Source organism: Manihot esculenta, chromosome 4, assembly GCF_001659605.2.
Source record: "Manihot esculenta cultivar AM560-2 chromosome 4, M.esculenta_v8, whole genome shotgun sequence".
Taxonomy (NCBI): Eukaryota; Viridiplantae; Streptophyta; class Magnoliopsida; order Malpighiales; family Euphorbiaceae; genus Manihot; species Manihot esculenta.
Window position 1 is genome coordinate 22,274,764 of NC_035164.2, and position 19,765 is coordinate 22,294,528.

The 19,765-nt window shown below is 34.6% G+C and overlaps 2 protein-coding genes across 2 annotated transcripts; one reads left to right on the forward strand and one right to left on the reverse strand.

Annotated features, from left to right (window-relative positions):
• The first annotated feature begins 1,068 nt into the window (after positions 1–1,068).
• On the forward strand, positions 1,069–3,939 carry LOC110614088 (dnaJ protein homolog). Its single transcript, XM_021755563.2, has 6 exons — positions 1,069–1,522; positions 2,000–2,165; positions 2,261–2,399; positions 2,509–2,785; positions 2,886–3,084; positions 3,475–3,939. The coding sequence occupies exons 1-6, from the start codon at positions 1,373–1,375 to the stop codon at positions 3,795–3,797; spliced, it is 1,254 nt and encodes a 417-aa protein (XP_021611255.1). The 5' UTR covers positions 1,069–1,372; the 3' UTR covers positions 3,798–3,939.
• A 9,458-nt stretch (positions 3,940–13,397) lies between these two features.
• Positions 13,398–19,027, reverse strand: LOC110612581 (pollen-specific leucine-rich repeat extensin-like protein 1). Its single transcript, XM_043956314.1, has 4 exons — positions 17,754–19,027; positions 17,592–17,705; positions 13,583–14,315; positions 13,398–13,474 (listed from the first exon to the last, which is right to left on the reverse strand). The coding sequence occupies exons 1-4, from the start codon at positions 18,960–18,962 to the stop codon at positions 13,398–13,400; spliced, it is 2,133 nt and encodes a 710-aa protein (XP_043812249.1). The 5' UTR covers positions 18,963–19,027.
• Positions 19,028–19,765: the final 738 nt, after the last annotated feature.

A 19,765-nucleotide genomic window follows, 5' to 3' on the forward strand; every position in this document is an offset into this window, starting at 1 on the left:
ATTAGGTGATACTTTGGTTGTTTTATGGATTGTGAGATTTGAACATAAGTTGTTTATCTTTTGGTTATTCAATATTTGTGCAATTTCATGCTTGATTCTATTATTGTTTTGTTATTATGATTAATGTGGCCACTTGATTTTTGATTGCAAGGTAATATATTGTTAGTTTGAATAATTTTGAGTCCGTAATTGCTTGGATTGTTTAAATACAAGAACACTTGGTATAAAAACTAAGGAAGTTGCATAATCTAGCAATATCACCATGCGTTTGGGTAGCTAGGATTAGATCTCTCTATTTCTTAATGCAATTGATAGTTATTTTGATGTCTAAGGTCCAAGGACGTTCCTTGGCAACTTGTTGATTAATGATTAATTAGAGGACATTCCCTAATTGGTTTATGATTAAGGAGAGATATGGTGGTGAGAAACGTCTTCTATCTCCATAGCTAGTCTATTGAATCTATCAAGTGAAATTAAGTGTCAATGATCAATCCCAACAACTGAAGTGGATCCAATTCTTCAACTAGATCTTTCTTATTATTGAAATCTCTTTACTTTTATTATTCGCTTTCTTTTATTACTTTTAGATTTAGATCAATTCAATCAATCCCAAAACCCTCTTTTTACTTTTATTACATTTTATTTTTATTTTGCTTTCAGTTAATTCTCTTGGTTTTGATAAAAAAGATAGATAAGTTTTTAATTTCATATGCATTCGATCATTTCACCACTATTTGCAGTAATAATATTATTGATAACTGAAACAGTGACTTTTTATTGGTTTTGAAAACCGCGAGTCAATGTATAATTAAAATTGAGATAAATATAAAAAATTAATTTTATTATTTAAATTTTTAAAATTAAGATATAAATATATAAGTAATAAATGGTTTGGATTTTTTTTAAAAATTATTTTTTTCAAAGAAACTAAATAGTTAATTGGACCTCAAAGTATTTTTTTTTTTTTTTTAAATAATGGAAAAGTCCGGCTGATTAGGAAAGCGTTAACCAGTACCGTTTCTTTTCGCCTGGTTTAAGCGGGATTCGGGTACGCTTTGAAGGAAGCGTCTAGAAGACCAAGACTCCCTCGAATCCACAAGCCACAAGCAATACAGAACATGCTAATTCTAGACTCTTCTGAATCCATCACACCAGGATTCAATATCCACCGTCCATTATCTTTCCAGCACACTTCACCCATCCTCATATAAATATCTCTCTCCCTCAATTCTTCTACGCTATTCATTCTCTGAATTTTACCTTGCGTGTCCAGAGCCTTCTCAAGGTGAAGAAGCGAAATCCAAAGTTTTTGATTTTTGGGTTCGTGGTTTTTTTTTTCAGTGTGTTCGATTTTGTATAGAGAGGAGACGAGATGTTTGGGAGAGCACCTAAGAAGAGTGATAATACCAGGTATTATGAGATTCTGGGAGTGTCCAAGAACGCTAGCCAGGACGATTTGAAGAAGGCTTACAGGAAAGCAGCAATCAAAAACCATCCTGACAAGGGTGGCGATCCTGAGAAGGTAATTTTTTTGTTAATTTAAAAGCTCGTTTGGATTTTTTTTTTCGTCCTTTGTCTCATTCTTGTCGATTTTTACTGAAATTTATTTTTTGGGTATATCATCTACGAATGGTGATCATTGTGTTTTATGCAATTGCAAGTATTGATTTAGCTCTTTATGTTTTTATTTGTTGATAGCTGAAAAAATTGACGGGGAGAGAATTAACGGGCGAAATGATGGAATATTGGTGAATTTTATAGTATGAGGTTTCTTTGATAAAATTGTCTTTGAATTTTTTTGGAACTGTGTAGAATCTCTGTTTTCTTAATTTCAATGATTTTCATGATCTCAAATTAGCAATTTTCTTTATTCAAAGGGGAAAGATATTAACATGAATTGTTAGGTTTTCAGTTATTGGTTCATGGTTATGATGATTGGTTGATATTACAGTGTTGTTTGATATGGTTATGTGAAGCTGTTGTTGGGATTTTATTGCAGTTCAAAGAGCTGGCCCAGGCTTATGAAGTTTTGAGTGATCCAGAGAAGCGTGAGATCTATGATCAATATGGTGAGGATGCACTTAAGGAAGGAATGGGTGGTGGTGGTGGTGTCCACAACCCTTTTGACATTTTTGAATCCTTCTTTGGTGGGAGCCCATTTGGAGGTAAGTACAGTTTTTTGATATGATGATGGTTCTGCCTATAATTTAGCTTCACTAGAATTTGGGTAGGTGGCTAATTTGTGCTGGCTACAATATAGGTGGCAGCAGTCGGGGAAGGAGGCAGAGGCAAGGAGAGGACGTGGTTCATCCATTGAAGGTCTCTTTGGAGGATCTATATCTGGGTACAACTAAGAAGCTCTCTCTCTCCCGTAATGTGATATGCTCCAAGTGTAACGGGTGAGCAATTTCGATCACTTCTTGTATTGAAATAATATGGCAGTTCTTTTTTCTTTGTTCTGATGATGTTTCTGATGTGGGATTGAACAATGAATGGATGGGATGGCAGAAAGGGATCAAAGTCTGGAGCTTCCATGAAATGTCCTGGTTGCCAGGGCACTGGTGTGAAGATCTCAGTGAGGCAGCTTGGCCCATCAATGATTCAGCAGATGCAGCATTCTTGTAATGAATGTAAGGGAACTGGAGAGTCTATTAGTGAGAAGGACAAATGCACGCAATGCAAGGGGGAGAAGGTTGTTCCTGAGAAGAAGGTGTTGGAGGTCATAGTGGAGAAGGGCATGCATCATGGACAGAAAATTACATTCCCTGGTGAAGCTGATGAAGCGGTATGTTGCTGACTTGATTGTAGACGTGTGTTTTGGGATGGTATTTTTTCTTGTATTGAAATATTATTGGATTGAAATGATTGGTTGTTTCGTTTTGTAGCCTGATACAATCACTGGAGATATAGTTTTTGTACTTCAGCAAAAGGAACATCCAAAATTCAAGAGAAAGGGCGATGACCTTATTGTGGAGCACACTCTGGCCCTCACTGAAGCTCTTTGCGGGTTTCAGTTTGTATTGACACACCTGGATGGCAGACAGCTTCTTATAAAATCAAACCCCGGGGATGTTGTCAAACCTGGTAAATATTTAAATGAACAAGTTCATTTGATTTAAACCTAGTTGTGGCTATTTAGAAGCTTTATTTCATATGAGAATGAGTTTAATAATAATTTTGCATTTAGATTTATGTATCACATACTTAAAGTAATTCTGCACAAATCTCGACATAAGCGTTTGCTTTTTTGGAATTAAAGATTTCATTTTAATTCATTTCTTCTCATTTAAATTTCTTGTTTGGAATAAAAAATCATATTTCTTTTTTGATGTATAAAATTTTCATTTTTTTAGAAAAAAATGATATCTATAATGGAATCTATTTGAATTCTTTTGGAATTGTGGAATCCATTTCCATACGAGATTGAGTTTATAATGCAAGATGCCATTAATTGTTGGGGGTGGCATTATGCAGACTCATACAAGGGAATCAATGACGAGGGTATGCCCATGTACCAAAGGCCATTCATGAAGGGGAAGCTATACATTCATTTCAATGTGGAGTTCCCTGATTATTTGGCCGCAGATCAGGTTAAGGCGCTTGAGGTGATTTTGCCTGCAAGGCCATCGAGTCAGTTGACAGATATGGAGCTAGATGTGTGTGAGGAGACTACACTGCATGATGTTAATATGGAGGAGGAGATGAGAAGGAAGCAGCAACAGGCTCGACAGGAGGCATATGAAGAGGATGAAGATACGCCTAGCGGCGCACAGAGGGTTCAATGTGCCCAGCAGTGATTTAATTCAATTTAGTGCTGTAGGTTGGGCTACTTGTGGAGCTTGAAACATGAATACATGTAATGGACTTGTAAACCAAGTGGTTTTGTGATGATAATCTTGAAAATTTTAAAGAAAATGACAGGATTTTCTTAAATGTTAATTACATGTCTCTGGGTGGCTTCTTTTTTTGAGTTTTAATTGGATTTCTTAGTAATTTGGAAAATATTTTTTATTTTTTATATTAAATGTTCAAGCATTTATAATTTATTTAAAAAAATATTTAAAAAAAAAATGAAAATACTGGATGAATCAAATCGATTCAAAATTAATAGGGTTTAATGTTAAAATATGTTTTTATTATATTATTTTTTTGAAAATTTTTCTAAAATAATATGCAAAATTTAAAATACAATTTTCTAAGTGTTAGAAGCTTTAAAGGGAGTTTATTTTTTTATGTACATTCTAATTAATCTACACATATCATCTTAATTTTTTTCTATATAATTAATTTTTTTTATTTATATTAGTGATTAATATTAAAATATATTATTTAATTAAATACTTTATAAATTTTAATAAAGCGCTAAAATTTTAATTATAATAAAATTTTATTTATATTAAAATATTATCTTTAATATAATTCTACATTATATTTTATTTAAAATTTCATACTATATTTAAATTTTATTTAATTGGAGCTGATAATAATTATAATATTAATATTTATATTGAAAATTTAAATTTTTATATCGCTATATGATTATGTTTTATATCGCTAAACAATTATGTTTTATCAAATGAAGTTTGTGACCGGCATAATAGAATGTTACCATACTAAATGACTTACATAAATATTTTATTATTTTTAAATATCATTTAATCTCTTATTAAGCATGAAGATTTTTGAATATTAATATTTTATTAGGTTTATTTTACAAATTTTTTATTATATATATAAAAAAAAGAAAATATATAAATTATCTTATTGCGAAATGTTTATGTTTATATATATCAACTAAATAATTTTATGTGATTAACAATCTGTGGTAGATGATAATTACTTTTCGCTTTTATATTTATTTTTTTATTTAGACTCTACATTAACTTTAGGATTACATATCATTATGAATCATCTCATGTAAATTTAATTTTTATATTTTTACATCTTGTACTCTTGTACAAGAATTAATTTTGTAAAGTTTTAACAGGTTATGTCATATAAAAAAAGAGGATAATTCGCTCCACATATTAAGAGGCTCTTTTTTGAATTCAAGTGACCTATTGCTCCTCTATGCGACGTAAGAACACTTTTTCAGGCATCTAATTGCCCACATAGATAATATAAGAGCATCATTAGGCAATGTAAGAGCGTTCTTTTTGGCTTCTCATGATGACATTGTAGTACCATAACTCATCAATATCAAGGCATCAAAGTAGATGGTAACATAGTCAGGTAATATTTATTTAATCATACAAGTTTATCTATTGGAACATTTATATTTTAGTTACATATATAAGGAAATAGAGTAATAAGCATCAACGGAAGGTTACAACAAACCCCAAAAGATTATGGCCGTGTAAAAGCAGAAGAATCTGAGCACGCCAGGTTGGGTAATTTTGAGAGGTGAGTTTGAGAGGAAATTGAGATGCATTGAAAGAGACAAGAAATTTTATAGACGACGGATGAGGTATGCTAGAAGAACCAGAAGAAGACATGATTGGATCCTAAAAAAAAAACTTTAAAAGTTTGTGGGGCTCTGATACCATATAAGGAAATAGAGTTTATGAGAGAAGAGATATTGTATTCATTATAAAAGCATTAGAGGGATTTACAACAGGTTGGTTACATATACAGATAAGTATTTGAATTTAAACTATAGCTAATCTTCGAGCTAAGATTTCCATTGATTCTTATCAACATATTGATAAATTTAGTCATTTTATTTGGATTAAAATACACCCATAAAATATCATTACTACAAATACAAGTAGCCAAAAAACTATGACTTCCAAGATCAAAACACAATGTGACAAGTTCGTCAAAGAAAAATTCAAGACAATCATTAAAGAGATTTATCAGAGAATTCCACAAGGTTACAGGTTCATCAAAGGAAATAATCCATTATCGAACCTAAAAATTCAATCAATATAGAGGGACTACTGATATAAATCAATATTAAAATATATTAAATCTAGATTTTAAAAAATCAATTCAAAATATTATTCTTATTTGATAGGATTTTATATTATATCTTATTTAGAATTCTATATTTTATCTCATCTAAGATTGCATATCATATCCAAACTCTATTTAATACACTATATATAGGGAGCTAACAACCTTCACAATCAGGTACAGTATTATCTCTATAAGTAAATTTTATAATTTACTAATCACATATACTGATTTAAGTATCGGAGAGATTATCAAAGCAACCCACTCGGTGTTTTCTTTTATTTTGTAAGTCCATATCCAAAAAATTATGATGTGAACAACATCAGTTAGTTAAAAAAATCATGAAGAAATTTATGGATATAAAATTCAGATGAGACCACTCGATTGAATCAGATCGATCGATCAGGTCAGACTGATTACTTGAATTAGACTGATTGATCCTACTTAAATTAGACCAGCCGATCAAACTGATATCTCTAATGTCAATCAAATCAAATTGTTTGCTCGAATCAGACCAATCGATTAGATTAATTAAATTGTTTTATCTAAAGTCCAAATTTAATTCAAATTTATGATAAAATTGCAAGAAATCATATACATCATACAATATATAAGAGATTTATTACATAGTACAAGCTGTTAAATTAGATTGACTTTATAAACTACATACTATTTTATGCCACATATTTTTAAATTAGTCCTATAACATACAATTAAACTACTCTATGTGAAATTTAAATTTATGACTTAATTTATATTTCACACTAAAATTAAATTATATGATATGTACTATATAATATAGATAATGATCAATTTATAATCACATAATATATTCTTAAATTGAATTGACTCTATGTAATATATTTTATATGTGAGATTATGTTATTATTTTAAATATCATGTTATTGTTTTATTTCCACATTTTTCTACTATTTGAATTCTTGTTCATATTTATTTATAAATGTATTTTGAATTGTTTGAAAAATGCTCCTCAATTTCTTAAGATAATTATGTTGATTTATAGAGAAATAGAAAAATAATATTGTGATAAAGTTTATTTCAATCTTAATTAAATTTAATTGCATATAGATAATTAATCTTAATTTAATTAAATCATATATCATGATGCACATAAGATTATAGTGATTTTAGTTCAATTTAATTGAATTGAATTTAATTCATTTTATAATTTATTTAATCTCGATTCAATTGACTCATTTTATAGTTAATATAATATGAATTAAACTTAATTCATATTACTCGCGGACATAAAATTATTTAAATTTTAATTATATTTATTTATATATAGTAGACAATTTTTTTTATTTTAATTCAAATAAATTAAATATGGTGTAAATAATATTGTTTCGATTTTTATTTAATTGACTCACATATAATAAATATAAGTATTTGAATTAAATATATTGTACGTAAGATTATTTCGATCTTTATTTAATTGACTCATATATAATAAATATAAGATAATTTTAATCTTAATTTATTTGACTCACTTTAGATTTAACATAAAGTAAGCTGATTTTAATTCATATTATTCATGTATAGTATGCATAAAATTATTTTAATTTTAATTAAATTTTTTTACATGTGATGAACATATTTTTATATTAATTCAGTTAAAATATAACATATACCGATGACTTTGATCTTAATTTAATTTAATTACACAATGTAAATAAAATAAATTGATTTTAATTGACTCACATATAATAGATATAAGATGCTCTTGATATTAATTCAATTAACTTATTTTATAGTTGATATGAAGTGAATCGATTTTAATTCAATAGACCTGTTTTACAGTTGACATTGTATAAATTGATATTAATTCATATTCTCATAGATAGAGAATATAAGATAATTTGAGTTTAATTTAATTTAATTATGAATTGTAGATATAAAGTTTTTTTTTGATTTTAATTCAATTTAATTAGATATAATGTAAATGAGATGAATCGATTTTAACTCAATTGACTCCCTTTCTAATTGATATAAAATGAATTCATCTTAACAATATACTCATTTTATGATTTCTGGAGAATGAATTGATCATAATTCACATAATTCATATAGTTCGCATATAATGAATATGAAATTATTATGATCTTAATTAAATTTAATTATATATATTGGACATAGATGATTTTGATCATGAATTAATCTTATTATAGGGAATTTACATATAATAAAATAAGATAATTTTAATTCTAATTCAATTGAATCAAATTAAAATTAAGATAAAATGATTTGATTTTAATTCAGTTAGTTTATAATTGATATAGTGTAAATCAATCTTATTTTAGATGTAAATCAATCTTATTCTGTCTTAGAAAATAATACTTAATTTATTATTGATTATAAAAAGAAAATATATAGTTAAAAAAATTTAATTAAAAAAAAGTGTAAATTAGAGGTAAAATTTTCTTCTAATATTATTGATGCTACATAACAATAACAAAATGAGTCATGAATTGTTATCACTAGACAGGGACACATGACAAGGATCAAACATGTAGAAAACTATATCCATATGAGAAAGAGAAGATCTGAACACCTTAACATCCCGGTCATTGCCAGAAGGCTCGCCCAAAATAAGTTTTGATACAAAGTTACGCCTGAGATCACGAGATAGTTAGGGATGTCTCGTATCAAACAGACGGCCACATTATTGTCGGATTATCAAAAAAATGTCATATCAATCTCTATTTCTTACGGCATAAAGATAAAAGGTATACAAAGATCAAGGAACGCTATTCTTAAACACTAAATCTCTAAACATTTCATTATACTTTCTCTACTCTTCTAAGTCACTCACTTGAGTTTGAGTGTTAAAGTGGTTATCGTGGGCATCCACTGTCACCTCAAGTTATCTCCCTTACAGATTTAGACCAATCACAATCCAAACTCATTTCGGCCACATTATATTAATTATTAAGGGTAAAAATGATATTTTATATTAGCGAAATCTTTTTGATCCTCGTTAAATATGGATAAAGAAGTCATTTTCATATTGTGAGATATTTATTAAAATCTATAAATAAATTTTTTAATAAATTTTATTTTTAAATTAAAATTAAATAATAAAAATAAGTTATATAACATTGAAAAATATTTTTCCAAAGTTATTTAGCAAATAAATAGTCCAAAGGAAATTATATGCCATCTTTTACCGCTGCCAAACTATATAAAATCACATAAATTGTCATTATCGAAAGTATAAAATCACATAAGTTGTCATACCACCGTGCGCTGGTAAACAGAAACAATCTCTCGTACCATCCCCTCTTAGGTGGCAAATGTATTAGACAATGGGGTAAGATCATCCACCCTTCTCTCAAGTGCATCAATGCTTATGACTAGTTTCGTCATGCTTCCACATTACTCGTAGATCGTTCAACACCAACTATCACGAGCCCACATTTCGACACTCATTTGAGACCGCGTGACACTTGACTTGAATACCTTCAAGCCAAGTCAACCTTAAGAATCACCCGATACCACATGAATACCTTGATTAGTTAAGGTCATATAAGCGAATAAAGGTCATCTAAGCAAACAATGAAACCAGCAGGCAGTATTCAATCAGAAGCCTCACAGTAGGCATAAGAGATAAGAATTGAATATGAGAATTCATGAACGGGCTACTTATTTTATTCCAAGAGCAAAATAATAATTATACATTATTATCAACGCAATCGTTACAATAATTCTCACCTTCATTGTAAAGAAGGGAACGGTCTACAAAGAGTGAAGGAACAAAGATCTCCGTAGGTCTACGGTAGCCAATTGGGCTCAGCCCATGCTGGTGGCCACCTAGTCACTCCCCCTGAAGAGTCTTAGGAACAACTTGGCTTGTGGTAAAAGGAAACATCAATATATCTTAAATGACACACCACCTGAATAAATACTCTATCTCAGCTCAGTGATAGCTTCCTTTATTTTACAGGCAGTGACCATCAGGTGAGAGGGTGAGATTTTGGAGAGCGAGAGGATAGAAAATGATCAGAAAATGGTGAAGGAGAACGAAAGCAACAGTCTCAACGGAGTTTGATAAAGAGGTAAATAATCTAAACCCTAATTGTTGAATGAGGTTTGTGCTTTTTTTTTTTCTTATAAATTTTTAATTAAATTATTTTCTCTGTACTAATGTGCTGCTACCATGGCGATTTTGGTGTCCATTGAGAGGGGATGCATCCTGATTTTGTTATGCAGATTGCTTATGTCTTTCAGGTATCTTTTTTTTTGTCTTTTCTTTTCTTTTCATTTAATTTGTCTCTAATGAATCCTAACAGGGACACTTTAATATCACTATTTTTATTTTAGTTTATTATTCATGTTACCAATTTATTTAGGTTTTGGTACAAATATCAATCTATGGATTAAAAATTATTAATTCATATTTTAATCCTTTACACACAACTGATTTAGGTTTTGGCTTTTCTTCCCTTCTCTTTTTTCCTATTTATGCTACTAATATCGTTTTCAATTAATTTTATTATTTTGTTTTATCATCTGCACTATAAGAATCAATTTCATTTTATATTGTATTTGGTTCAGTCTCTAATTTTGATTAGTGTCTTCAGACAACCTATATTATAGATTTGCTTAGAAGCCAAAATATTGCTCTATTTGGTTAACTATTTTTATTTAGTTGAGTTTTCTTCATCCCCCATTTTGTATTTCTATATTGCATTTCTTGTTAATTGGACCAAGCAGCTAGTGGAATTTAAATTAATAAAAATAGATGCTTACTTGCTCTAAATTTAATATTATTTTTTTTTGGTTACTTAACAGGTTATTCAAGATTGTTTAACTCAGCAAAGGTTATGCATTCCTTGATCGTTTGTCATTCTTAGCCATGGTCCTTTACAAAGCAACTATACTAGGATTATTTGAATTTGATGTTAATTTTTTTTTCATTCCATGGAATTAGAATTCGATTACTTTTAGTTTTGCATAGTTTCAAAATAACTGTAAATTTAGATATTGTAATGTGTATTGTATGGATATCAATAATATGTATGATTGTCGGCAATTTAACTTTCTAAAGTTAGTTTTGCATATTCAACTTATGTGGCCTTGTCTTTATTTGAGTTTTTCCAAGTTATCGTTTATTTTTATAAAACAATTGTGAAACAGATGTCCCTATCACTTGTAGAGACGGTTTTAACTGCCCCTACAAGTAAATAAAATCACCGGGAAAGTTTTTATGTTCATTTTCCTCCTAGTTAGTCTCAGACGATGACCGAAATGTGTGGGGATTAATTACTCGATATTTGTTGATTCTTTCATATGTAGAGTTTTTTTTATTTTGTTTTGTGCATTTAATGATATTGTTGCTCAGTTCGATAATAGTACTTGGATTATATGATCAATTTTGGATTATACACATTTGATTAGTACTTGAACTTGCATTTTAGAGATATAAAATAATGCACTTTGTGATTTGATCTGCACAATTAGACTTGAATTGCTACTCTTAAGATTTTTAGAGATATAAAATAATGTACTTTGTGATTTAGTCTGCGCAATTAGACTTGAGTTGCTACTCTTAGGATTTAGATGATGATCCTTCAATCTAATTATTTTATATTGACGTTTTAGGTAAATATTCATTTGATGCTTGTTAAAAGATAGTCCTGCTACTTAATAAATCTACACTGCACTTTGAGATTTTGCTATTATGATGTCTTAAAGGTATTATAATTATGGTATTTTGCATGTATTATGATTGTCGTGTCTTGCAGATATTAGCATATTTACTTACTTTAATATTCAAATTGATCTATTGTATGATTTTACAAGAAAATTATATGAAGTTAAAAGAACAGCATACAAGCCAGCACGTGAGATCAAATGTCGAAGAAGGTGGAAGAATTGTTAATGTTAATGAGTTGTTCATTGAAACAGCAAGAGGGCAGTAAGAAAGCCGAGTTTATGGGTTAGGCAGTGTTGCGTTTTCTGTCTTTTCTCAGATAGAATCAAGGACACATCAACAAACGTGTCATCGTTCCAATCACTAGAATGGAAGAGAAGTATAATAGTTTACATAAACTTGTGGAGGACCAAAATCATATGATACTTTTTAAACTGCTTTAATACTTGAACATCTTGACATAGTTTCAAACAATTATGTATTTTTCGTATTTATGATTTTTAATGTTAGATTATATTAGTGAGTTTTGATATTTTAGGTTGCAGAATTGTAGATTAAAATATATGTGTATATATTATTATTACAGGTTTAAGAATACAATAAAAAAAGAGACAAATTAGCTTCAAATGAAGACATTAGTGACTAATCAACTATAATATTGCGACTAAATGTCCATATCGGCGATCAAATTGTAAATGACAACTGATTTTTTTTTTCATTTTACTACCAATTAACAACGACACAGAGATCAAAATAGCTACTAATTTGCAATCAAATAGCGATTAATTTGCGCTCACTAGTCAACGATCTAGTTGTGATGAATTTAGTGATCAAATTTTTAGTTGTCTACTTTGTTAGGTGCTCGATTAGCGATCAATATTTAGTCACTAATTGATTGCTAAATAGCGACCAAAATAGTTTTGTTCACTAAATAATTAGCGACATGTCAAACATCTACAACTTTTTTGTAGTTGCCAATTCATCGCTATTTATAAATAGTGACCAATTTTTGCCATTTAGCTATTAAAATTTTAGTCGCTATTTCATATTTTTTTTATATCACATTTTTTATAGTGTTATTTTAATGCTAAAATTTTAAAATTATTTATTATTTTAAAATGAATGTAAGAATATTAAAATGTTATGTGCGAGTTAGAGTTAAAATTAAAATTACAATAGAATCAAAGGACAAAGCTGAATCAAAACTATCCCAATTTTATTCCAAATTAGATACTTAAAAATCAGAAAACATAAAAATTTAGTTTCAATTCCAATTTTGAACTAAGACCTGTACAATGACTGAAATCAAACCCCTATTTATTGTAAACAACTTGAAAAATATAATTTTGTTGCTCATAATAGGCAGGGTGGTGCAAATGCTTTCCAAATGCAGGACCAACCATTATCTAAGATTATATATTTCATGTGTGAGGGCCTTGAAAATGCATTTGAAGCTCCTGTTATTTATATTAAAATCAGATAAGATAATCGAATCCCCACTAAAGTTAAGTAATTTATGAGGAAAAATTGCTTTTGATATTAGAATTTCAAATTGATATTATCCAAGAATAGAATAGTACAATTTCCTCAAAAAACAAGAGCAAATGTATACAATTTCCATTCGAATAATACACATGAATCCATCCCATAAAGATTGCGGCGAATGTTAAAAGTTACATTTATTGTTCAAGAATATCAACCAACCAACATTGTGGTTGTACATATACGTATATAAATTTTTAGAATGAAGAAATTAAGGATGTATCAATTAATAGCCTGGGAACAAAGGTGGAGGTGGGGATGAATATTGGAAACCAATGTTTGGTGGTAGAACAATTTCGGTTGCTGGTGGTGTAGGTAATTCAATAGGAGGAGGAGATGCAGTAGGTAGTTCAATAGGAGGAGGAGATGCAGTTGGTGGTGGTGAGCTAATAGGTGGAGATGGAGAGGGGATAGGTGGAGGTGAGGACTCAACTGGTGGTGGTGGAGGAGATTGGACAGGTGGAGGTGGGGACTCAACAGGTGGTGGTGGTGAGTGGACTGGAGGAGGTGGAGACTCAACAGGTGGTGGTGGAGAGTGGACTGGAGGAGGTGGAGACTCAACAGGTGGTGGTGGTGAGGATACTGGCGGAGGTGGAGACTCAACCGGTGGTGGTGGTGAGGATACTGGCGGAGGTGGAGACTCAACAGGTGGTGGTGGTGAGTGGACTGGCGGAGGTGGAGACTCAACAGGTGGTGGAGGTGAGTGGACTGGAGGAGGTGGAGACTCAACCGGGGGTGGTGGTGATTGTACTGGCGGAGGTGGAGACTCAACAGGTGGTGGGGGTGAGTGGACTGGCGGAGGTGGAGACTCAACGGGTGGTGGTGGAGACTCAACAGGTGGGGGTGGTGAGTGGACTGGCGGAGGTGGAGACTCAACAGGTGGTGGCGGTGAGTGTTCTGGAGGAGGTGGAGACTCAACAGGTGGTGGAGGTGAGTGGACTGGAGGAGGTGGAGACTCAACCGGGGGTGGTGGTGACTGTACTGGCGGAGGTGGAGACTCAACCGGGGGTGGTGGTGACTGTACTGGCGGAGGTGGAGACTCAACAGGTGGTGGTGGTGACTCAATAGGTGGTGGTGGTGAGTGGACTGACGGAGATGGTGTTTCTGATGTTGATTGTGGTGGTGTTGGTGATTCCATTTCTGGCTGTGGAGATGGTGTTTCTGATGTTGATTGTGGTGGTGATGATGCTCCAAGTGAGTCAGATTCTGATGGTTCGGGAGCCTCAGGTTTTGAGGGTTGGGGTGCCTCAGGTTTCGGTGGTGGTGGTGAGTCGACCGACGGAGATGGTGTTTCTGATGTTGATTCTGGTGGTGTTGGTGATTTCATTTCTGGCTGTGGAGATGGTGTTTCTGATGTTGATTGTGATGGTGATGATGCTCCAAGTGACTCAGATTCTGATGGTTCGGGAGCCTCAGATTCTGATGGTTGGGGAGCCTCAGATTTTGAGGGTTGGGGTGCCTCAGGTTTCGGTGTTGATTGTGGTGGTGATGATGCTCCAAGTGAGTCAGATTCAGATGGTTCGGAAGCCTCAGGTTTTGAGGGTTGGGGTGCCTCAGGTTTCGGTGGTGGTGGTGAGTCGACCGACGGAGATGGTGTTTCTGATGTTGATTCTGGTGGTGTTGGTGATTTCATTTCTGGCTGTGGAGATGGTGTTTCTGATGTTGATTGTGGTGGTGATGATGCGCCAAGTGACTCAGATTCTGATGGTTGGGGAGCCTCAGGTTTTGAAGGTTGGGGTCCCTCAGGTTTCGGTGTTGATTGTGGTGGTGGTGATGCTCCAAGTGAGTCAGATTCTGATGGTTCGGGAGCCTCAGGTTTTGAGGGTTGGGGTGCCTCAGGTTTCGGTGGTGGTGGTGAGTCGACCGGCGGACATGGTGTTTTTGATGTTGATTGTGGTGGTGTTGGTGATTTCATTTCTGGCTGTGGAGATGGTGTTTCTGATGTTGATTGTGGTGGTGATGCTCCAAGTGAGTCAGATTCTGATGGTTCGGGAGCCTCAGGTTTTGAGGGTTGGGGTGCCTCAGGTTTCGGTGGTGGTGGTGAGTCGACCGGCGGACATGGTGTTTTTGATGTTGATTGTGGTGGTGTTGGTGATTTCATTTCTGGCTGTGGAGATGGTGTTTCTGATGTTGATTGTGGTGGTGATGCTCCAAGTGAGTCAGATTCTGATGGTTCGGGAGCCTCAGGTTTTGAGGGTTGGGGTGCCTCAGGTTTCGGTGGTGGTGGTGAGTCGACCGGCGGACATGGTGTTTTTGATGTTGATTGTGGTGGTGTTGGTGATTTCATTTCTGGCTGTGGAGATGGTGTTTCTGATGTTGATTGTGGTGGTGATGCTCCAAGTGAGTCAGATTCTGATGGTTCGGGAGCCTCAGGTTTTGAGGGTTGGGGTACCTCAGGTTTCGGTGGTGGTGGTGAGTCGACCGGCGGACATGGTGTTTTTGATGTTGATTGTGGTGGTGTTGGTGATTTCATTTCTGGCTGTGGAGATGGTGTTTCTGATGTTGATTGTGGTGGTGATGATGCTCCAAGTGATTCAGATTCTGATGGTTCGGGAGTCTCAGGTTTTGAGGGTTGGGGTGCCTCAGGTTTTGGTGTTGATTGTGGTGGTGATGATGCTCCAAGTGAGTCAGATTCTGATGGTTCGGGAGCCTCAGGTTTTGAGGGTTGGGGTGCCTCAGGTTTCGGTGGTGGTGGTGAGTCGACCGGCGGAGATGGTGTTTCTGATGTTGATTGTGGTGGTGATGCTCCAAGTGACTCAGATTCTGATGGCTCGGGAGCCTCAGGTTTTGAGGGTTGGGGTGCCTCAGGTTTCGGTGTTGATTGTGGTGGTGATGATGCTCCAAGTGAGTCAGATTCTGATGGTTCGGGAGCCTCAGGTTTTGAGGGTTGGGGTGCTTCAGGTTTCGGTGGTGGTGGTGAGTCGACCGGTAGAGATGGTGTTTCTGATGTTGATTCTGGTGGTGTTGGTGATTTCATTTCTGGCTGTGGAGATGGTGTTTCTAATGTTGATTGTGGTGGTGATGATGCTTCAAGTGACTCTGATGGTCCGGGAGCCTCAGGTTTTGAGGGTTGGGGTGCCTCAGGTTTCGGTGTTGATTGTGGTGGTGATGATGCTCCAAGTGAGTCAGATTCTGATGGTTCAGGAGCCTCAGGTTTTGAGGGTTGGGGTGCCTCAGGTTTCGGTGGTGGTGGTGAGTCGACCGACGGAGATGGTGTTTCTGATGTTGATTGTGGTGGTGATGATGCTCCAAGTGACTCAGATTTTGATGGTTCGGGAGCCTCAGGTTTTGAGGGTTGGGGTGCCTCAGGTTTCGGTGTTGATTGTGGTGGTGATGATGCTCCAAGTGAATCAGATTCTGATGGTTCGGGAGCCTCAGGTTTTGAAGGTTGGGGTGCCTCAGGTTTCGGTGGTGGTGGTGAGTCGACCGGGGGAGATGGTGTTTCTGATGTTGATTGTGGTGGTGATGATACTCCAAGTGACTCAGATTCTGATGGTTCGGGAGCCTCAGGTTTTGAAGGTTGGGGTGCCTCAGGTTTTGAAGGTTGGGGTGCCTCAGGTTTCGGTGTTGATTGTGGTGGTGGTGATGCTCGAAGTGAGTCAGATTCTGATGGTTCGGGAGCCTCAGGTTTTGAAGGTTGGGGTGCCTCAGGTTTTGGTGGTGGTGGTGAGTCGACCGGGGAAGATGGTGTTTCTGATGTTGATTGTGGTGGTGTTGGTGATTTCATTTCTGGCTGTGGAGATGGTGTTTCTGATGTTGGTTGTGGTGGTGATGATGCTCCAAGTGAGTCAGATTCTGATGGTTCCGGAGTCTCAGGTTTTGAGGGTTGGGGTGCCTCAGGTTTCGGTGTTGATTGTTGTGGTGGTGATGCTCCAAGTGAGTCAGATTCTGATGGTTCGGGAGCCTCAGGTTTTGAAGGTTGGGGTGCCTCAGGTTTCGGTGGTGGTGGTGAGTCGACCGGCGGAGATGGTGTTTCTGATGTTGATTGTGGTGGTGTTGGTGATTTCATTTCTGGCTGTGGAGATGGTGTTTCTGATGTTGGTTGTGGTGGTGATGATGCTCCAAGTGAGTCAGATTCTGATGGTTCGGGAGCCTCAGGTTTTGAGGATTGGGGTGCCTCAGGTTTCGGTGGTGGTGGTGAGTCGACCGGCGGAGATGGTGTTTCTGATGTTGATTGTGGTGGTGTTGGTGATTTCATTTCTGGCTGTGGAGATGGTGTTTCTGATGTTGGTTGTGGTGGTGATGATGCTCCAAGTGACTCAGATTCTGATGGTTCGGGAGTCTCAGGTTTTGAGGGTTGGGGTGCCTCAGGTTTCGGTGGCGGTGGTTTTTCATGTCCACCACTTGCAAGAGAATGTGGGTCAGATGGTCCAACCATTGGCCCAGGTGCTGGTGCTGGTGGTGTTTGAAGGGCAGGGACTTCTACCACCGGAGGTGATGGTGTTTTTGTGGGTTGAGGAGGAGATGGGGTTGGTGAAGGTTTTGAAGCAGTAGAGGGGGTATGCTGTGGCTTTGGCACTGAAGGTGTTGATAGCTTAGGATGTGGTGACTTGGGATGAGGGGTTGAAGAGCCACCACCAACACCACCTCCTCCTCCACCACACTTGTGCTTGGTGCAATCCACATGCTTGCTCACTATTGGGAAACATTCCTTTGACGACTTTTGATGTGGTCTATTAGATATGCAATTGCTAACATCATCAACTACAATGTCCTTCTTTGGAAGGGACAAGCATACTTGAGCCTCTTCTTTGAAATAATTACATGAGAATGTAAGATTCCTTAACTTTGGCAACTTACAAATGTTCTCAGGCATAGATCCAGTTAGCTTATTGTTTCCTACATTCAATTCCTCAATGTGCTTCAGGTCTGCAAAGGTAGACGGTAAGTTCCCAATCAATTGATTAAAGCTTACATCAAACACCGTTAAATTTTTAAGCTTCCCAATCTCCGGTGTTAAGCAACCACTAAGATTATTGCTTAGGAAAATGATCTCATTCAAATTGGCCATATTGCCTATACTCTGAGGAACGCAGCCTGTGAAACTATTATATGCAAACACAACAGTAGAAACAGTAGAGTTCCCCATAGTTTCAGGAATCTTGCATCCGAATCTATTGTTATTCAAGAACAACGCATCAAGATCCTTAGCAAAAAGTTCATCAGGCAAACAACCTTCGAAATTATTAAATCTAATGTCTAGATACTTAAGTACAGGCCAAGATAAGACAACCTTCGGGAAAGAACCAACAAATCGATTATTGCTAACATCAAACTCATGCATAAGTTTAAGTTTGCAAAAGCTTTCAGGTATAATTCCACAAAACCTGTTAGAGTTAATGTGGAATAGTGCAACATCCGTCATAAGCCCCAATTCTGGTGGAAGGTAGCCGGCAATATCAGCTGAATTAAGATCAATACCAGCAACAACACTCAATTTTGGGTCATCAAGAGAAGGTGCACAGAAAACACCAGTATAATTACACACATTTGCACCATTCCAATTGCGGGTTGTGTTAAATGGATCAGAATATATAGCCTTTTTCCATGCCTGGAGGGCAATATATGCTTTCTTTAACCTTTGGTTTGCAAAGGTTATTTTAACATTAACCTCATATTCGAATTGGCTGGGAAGCTCTTCGTTCTCCTGGAGCGCAAGGAGCTGGCGATGAGCGATGAAAGATGCTTCAGAATCAGTCAAGGCAAGGGAGAAGGACAAGAAGGAAGAGATGATGATGGAGAATATGGTGAAGAGGAGAAAACAGCCCGAGGCTGTGGTAAGATTATCCATTTTGTTTTGCCTTGAAACACCCAGGCTAATTAGTTGCTTATGGAAGACGATGAAAACAAGCAATACTTATATGGGTATCGAAAGAATGGAGTTTCCATAACGAATGAGAGACCGTGGAAACAGGTCAGTAGGTAGAGACACCCAAAAAATTTGTGGTGAATTTTCATACACCGCAGTATTTGGCTAGCCATTCTAATTTTAGAGGAAAAAAAGAAAAAAAAAAGCGTACATTGCGATCTTCCTTTCATTAACTTGTTTTCAATTTTAGAGGATGAATAGCTGTACCTTAATTTTCTCTCTGTTTTCATATAAAGAACTGTTTTTTTTTTTTTTTTTTTTTTTTTTTTTTTTTTCATAAAGGTAAATTGCATTGCCCATAAACTTAAGAATAAATAAATAATTATAAATTTAATATTTTAAAAAAAGTTTATTGATTTTGGTTTAACATTTTTACTTGCTAATTGTTAAGGATGTTAGATCTTATTATTAATACTTATTTTCGTAAGTTAAATTTATACTATTAAATTGCGTTGCTAAATTAATATTTTATCATCTTATATTATTTTATTTTTCATTTATGATTTTTTTCATATTAATAAAAGGATAAACTTTTGTTAAGGTTCAGTTTAAGTTTTAAATATTTTCTTAATATTATTATCAAAATGAACTTTAAATATATTTATATTTTATTAAAGCCTATCGACTAAAAAAATTAAAATTTTACTTGTTTTGCAATTTAATTAAAAAAAATTGTACGATTATGAATTTTCTTTACAATTATATCCAAAAATTGGTGAGTGTAT

Excerpts from the sequence above, each read along its gene's own strand:
- LOC110612581 (XM_043956314.1), bottom strand. The coding sequence starts at position 18,962 with ATGGATAATCTTACCACAGCCTCGGGCTGTTTTCTCCTCTTCACCATA. Across the intron at positions 17,706-17,753 it reads GTGGTGGAGGAGGAGGTGGT|CTATCAACACCTTCAGTGCC; the intron begins GTTGGTGGTGGC and ends CCACATCCTAAG. Across the intron at positions 14,316-17,591 it reads CATCACCTCCGGTGGTAGAA|CCAGAAATGGAATCACCAAC; the intron begins GTCCCTGCCCTT and ends CCATCTCCACAG.
- LOC110614088 (XM_021755563.2), top strand. The coding sequence starts at position 1,373 with ATGTTTGGGAGAGCACCTAAGAAGAGTGATAATACCAGGTATTATGAG. Across the intron at positions 1,523-1,999 it reads AGGGTGGCGATCCTGAGAAG|TTCAAAGAGCTGGCCCAGGC; the intron begins GTAATTTTTTTG and ends ATTTTATTGCAG. Across the intron at positions 2,786-2,885 it reads CTGGTGAAGCTGATGAAGCG|CCTGATACAATCACTGGAGA; the intron begins GTATGTTGCTGA and ends TTCGTTTTGTAG.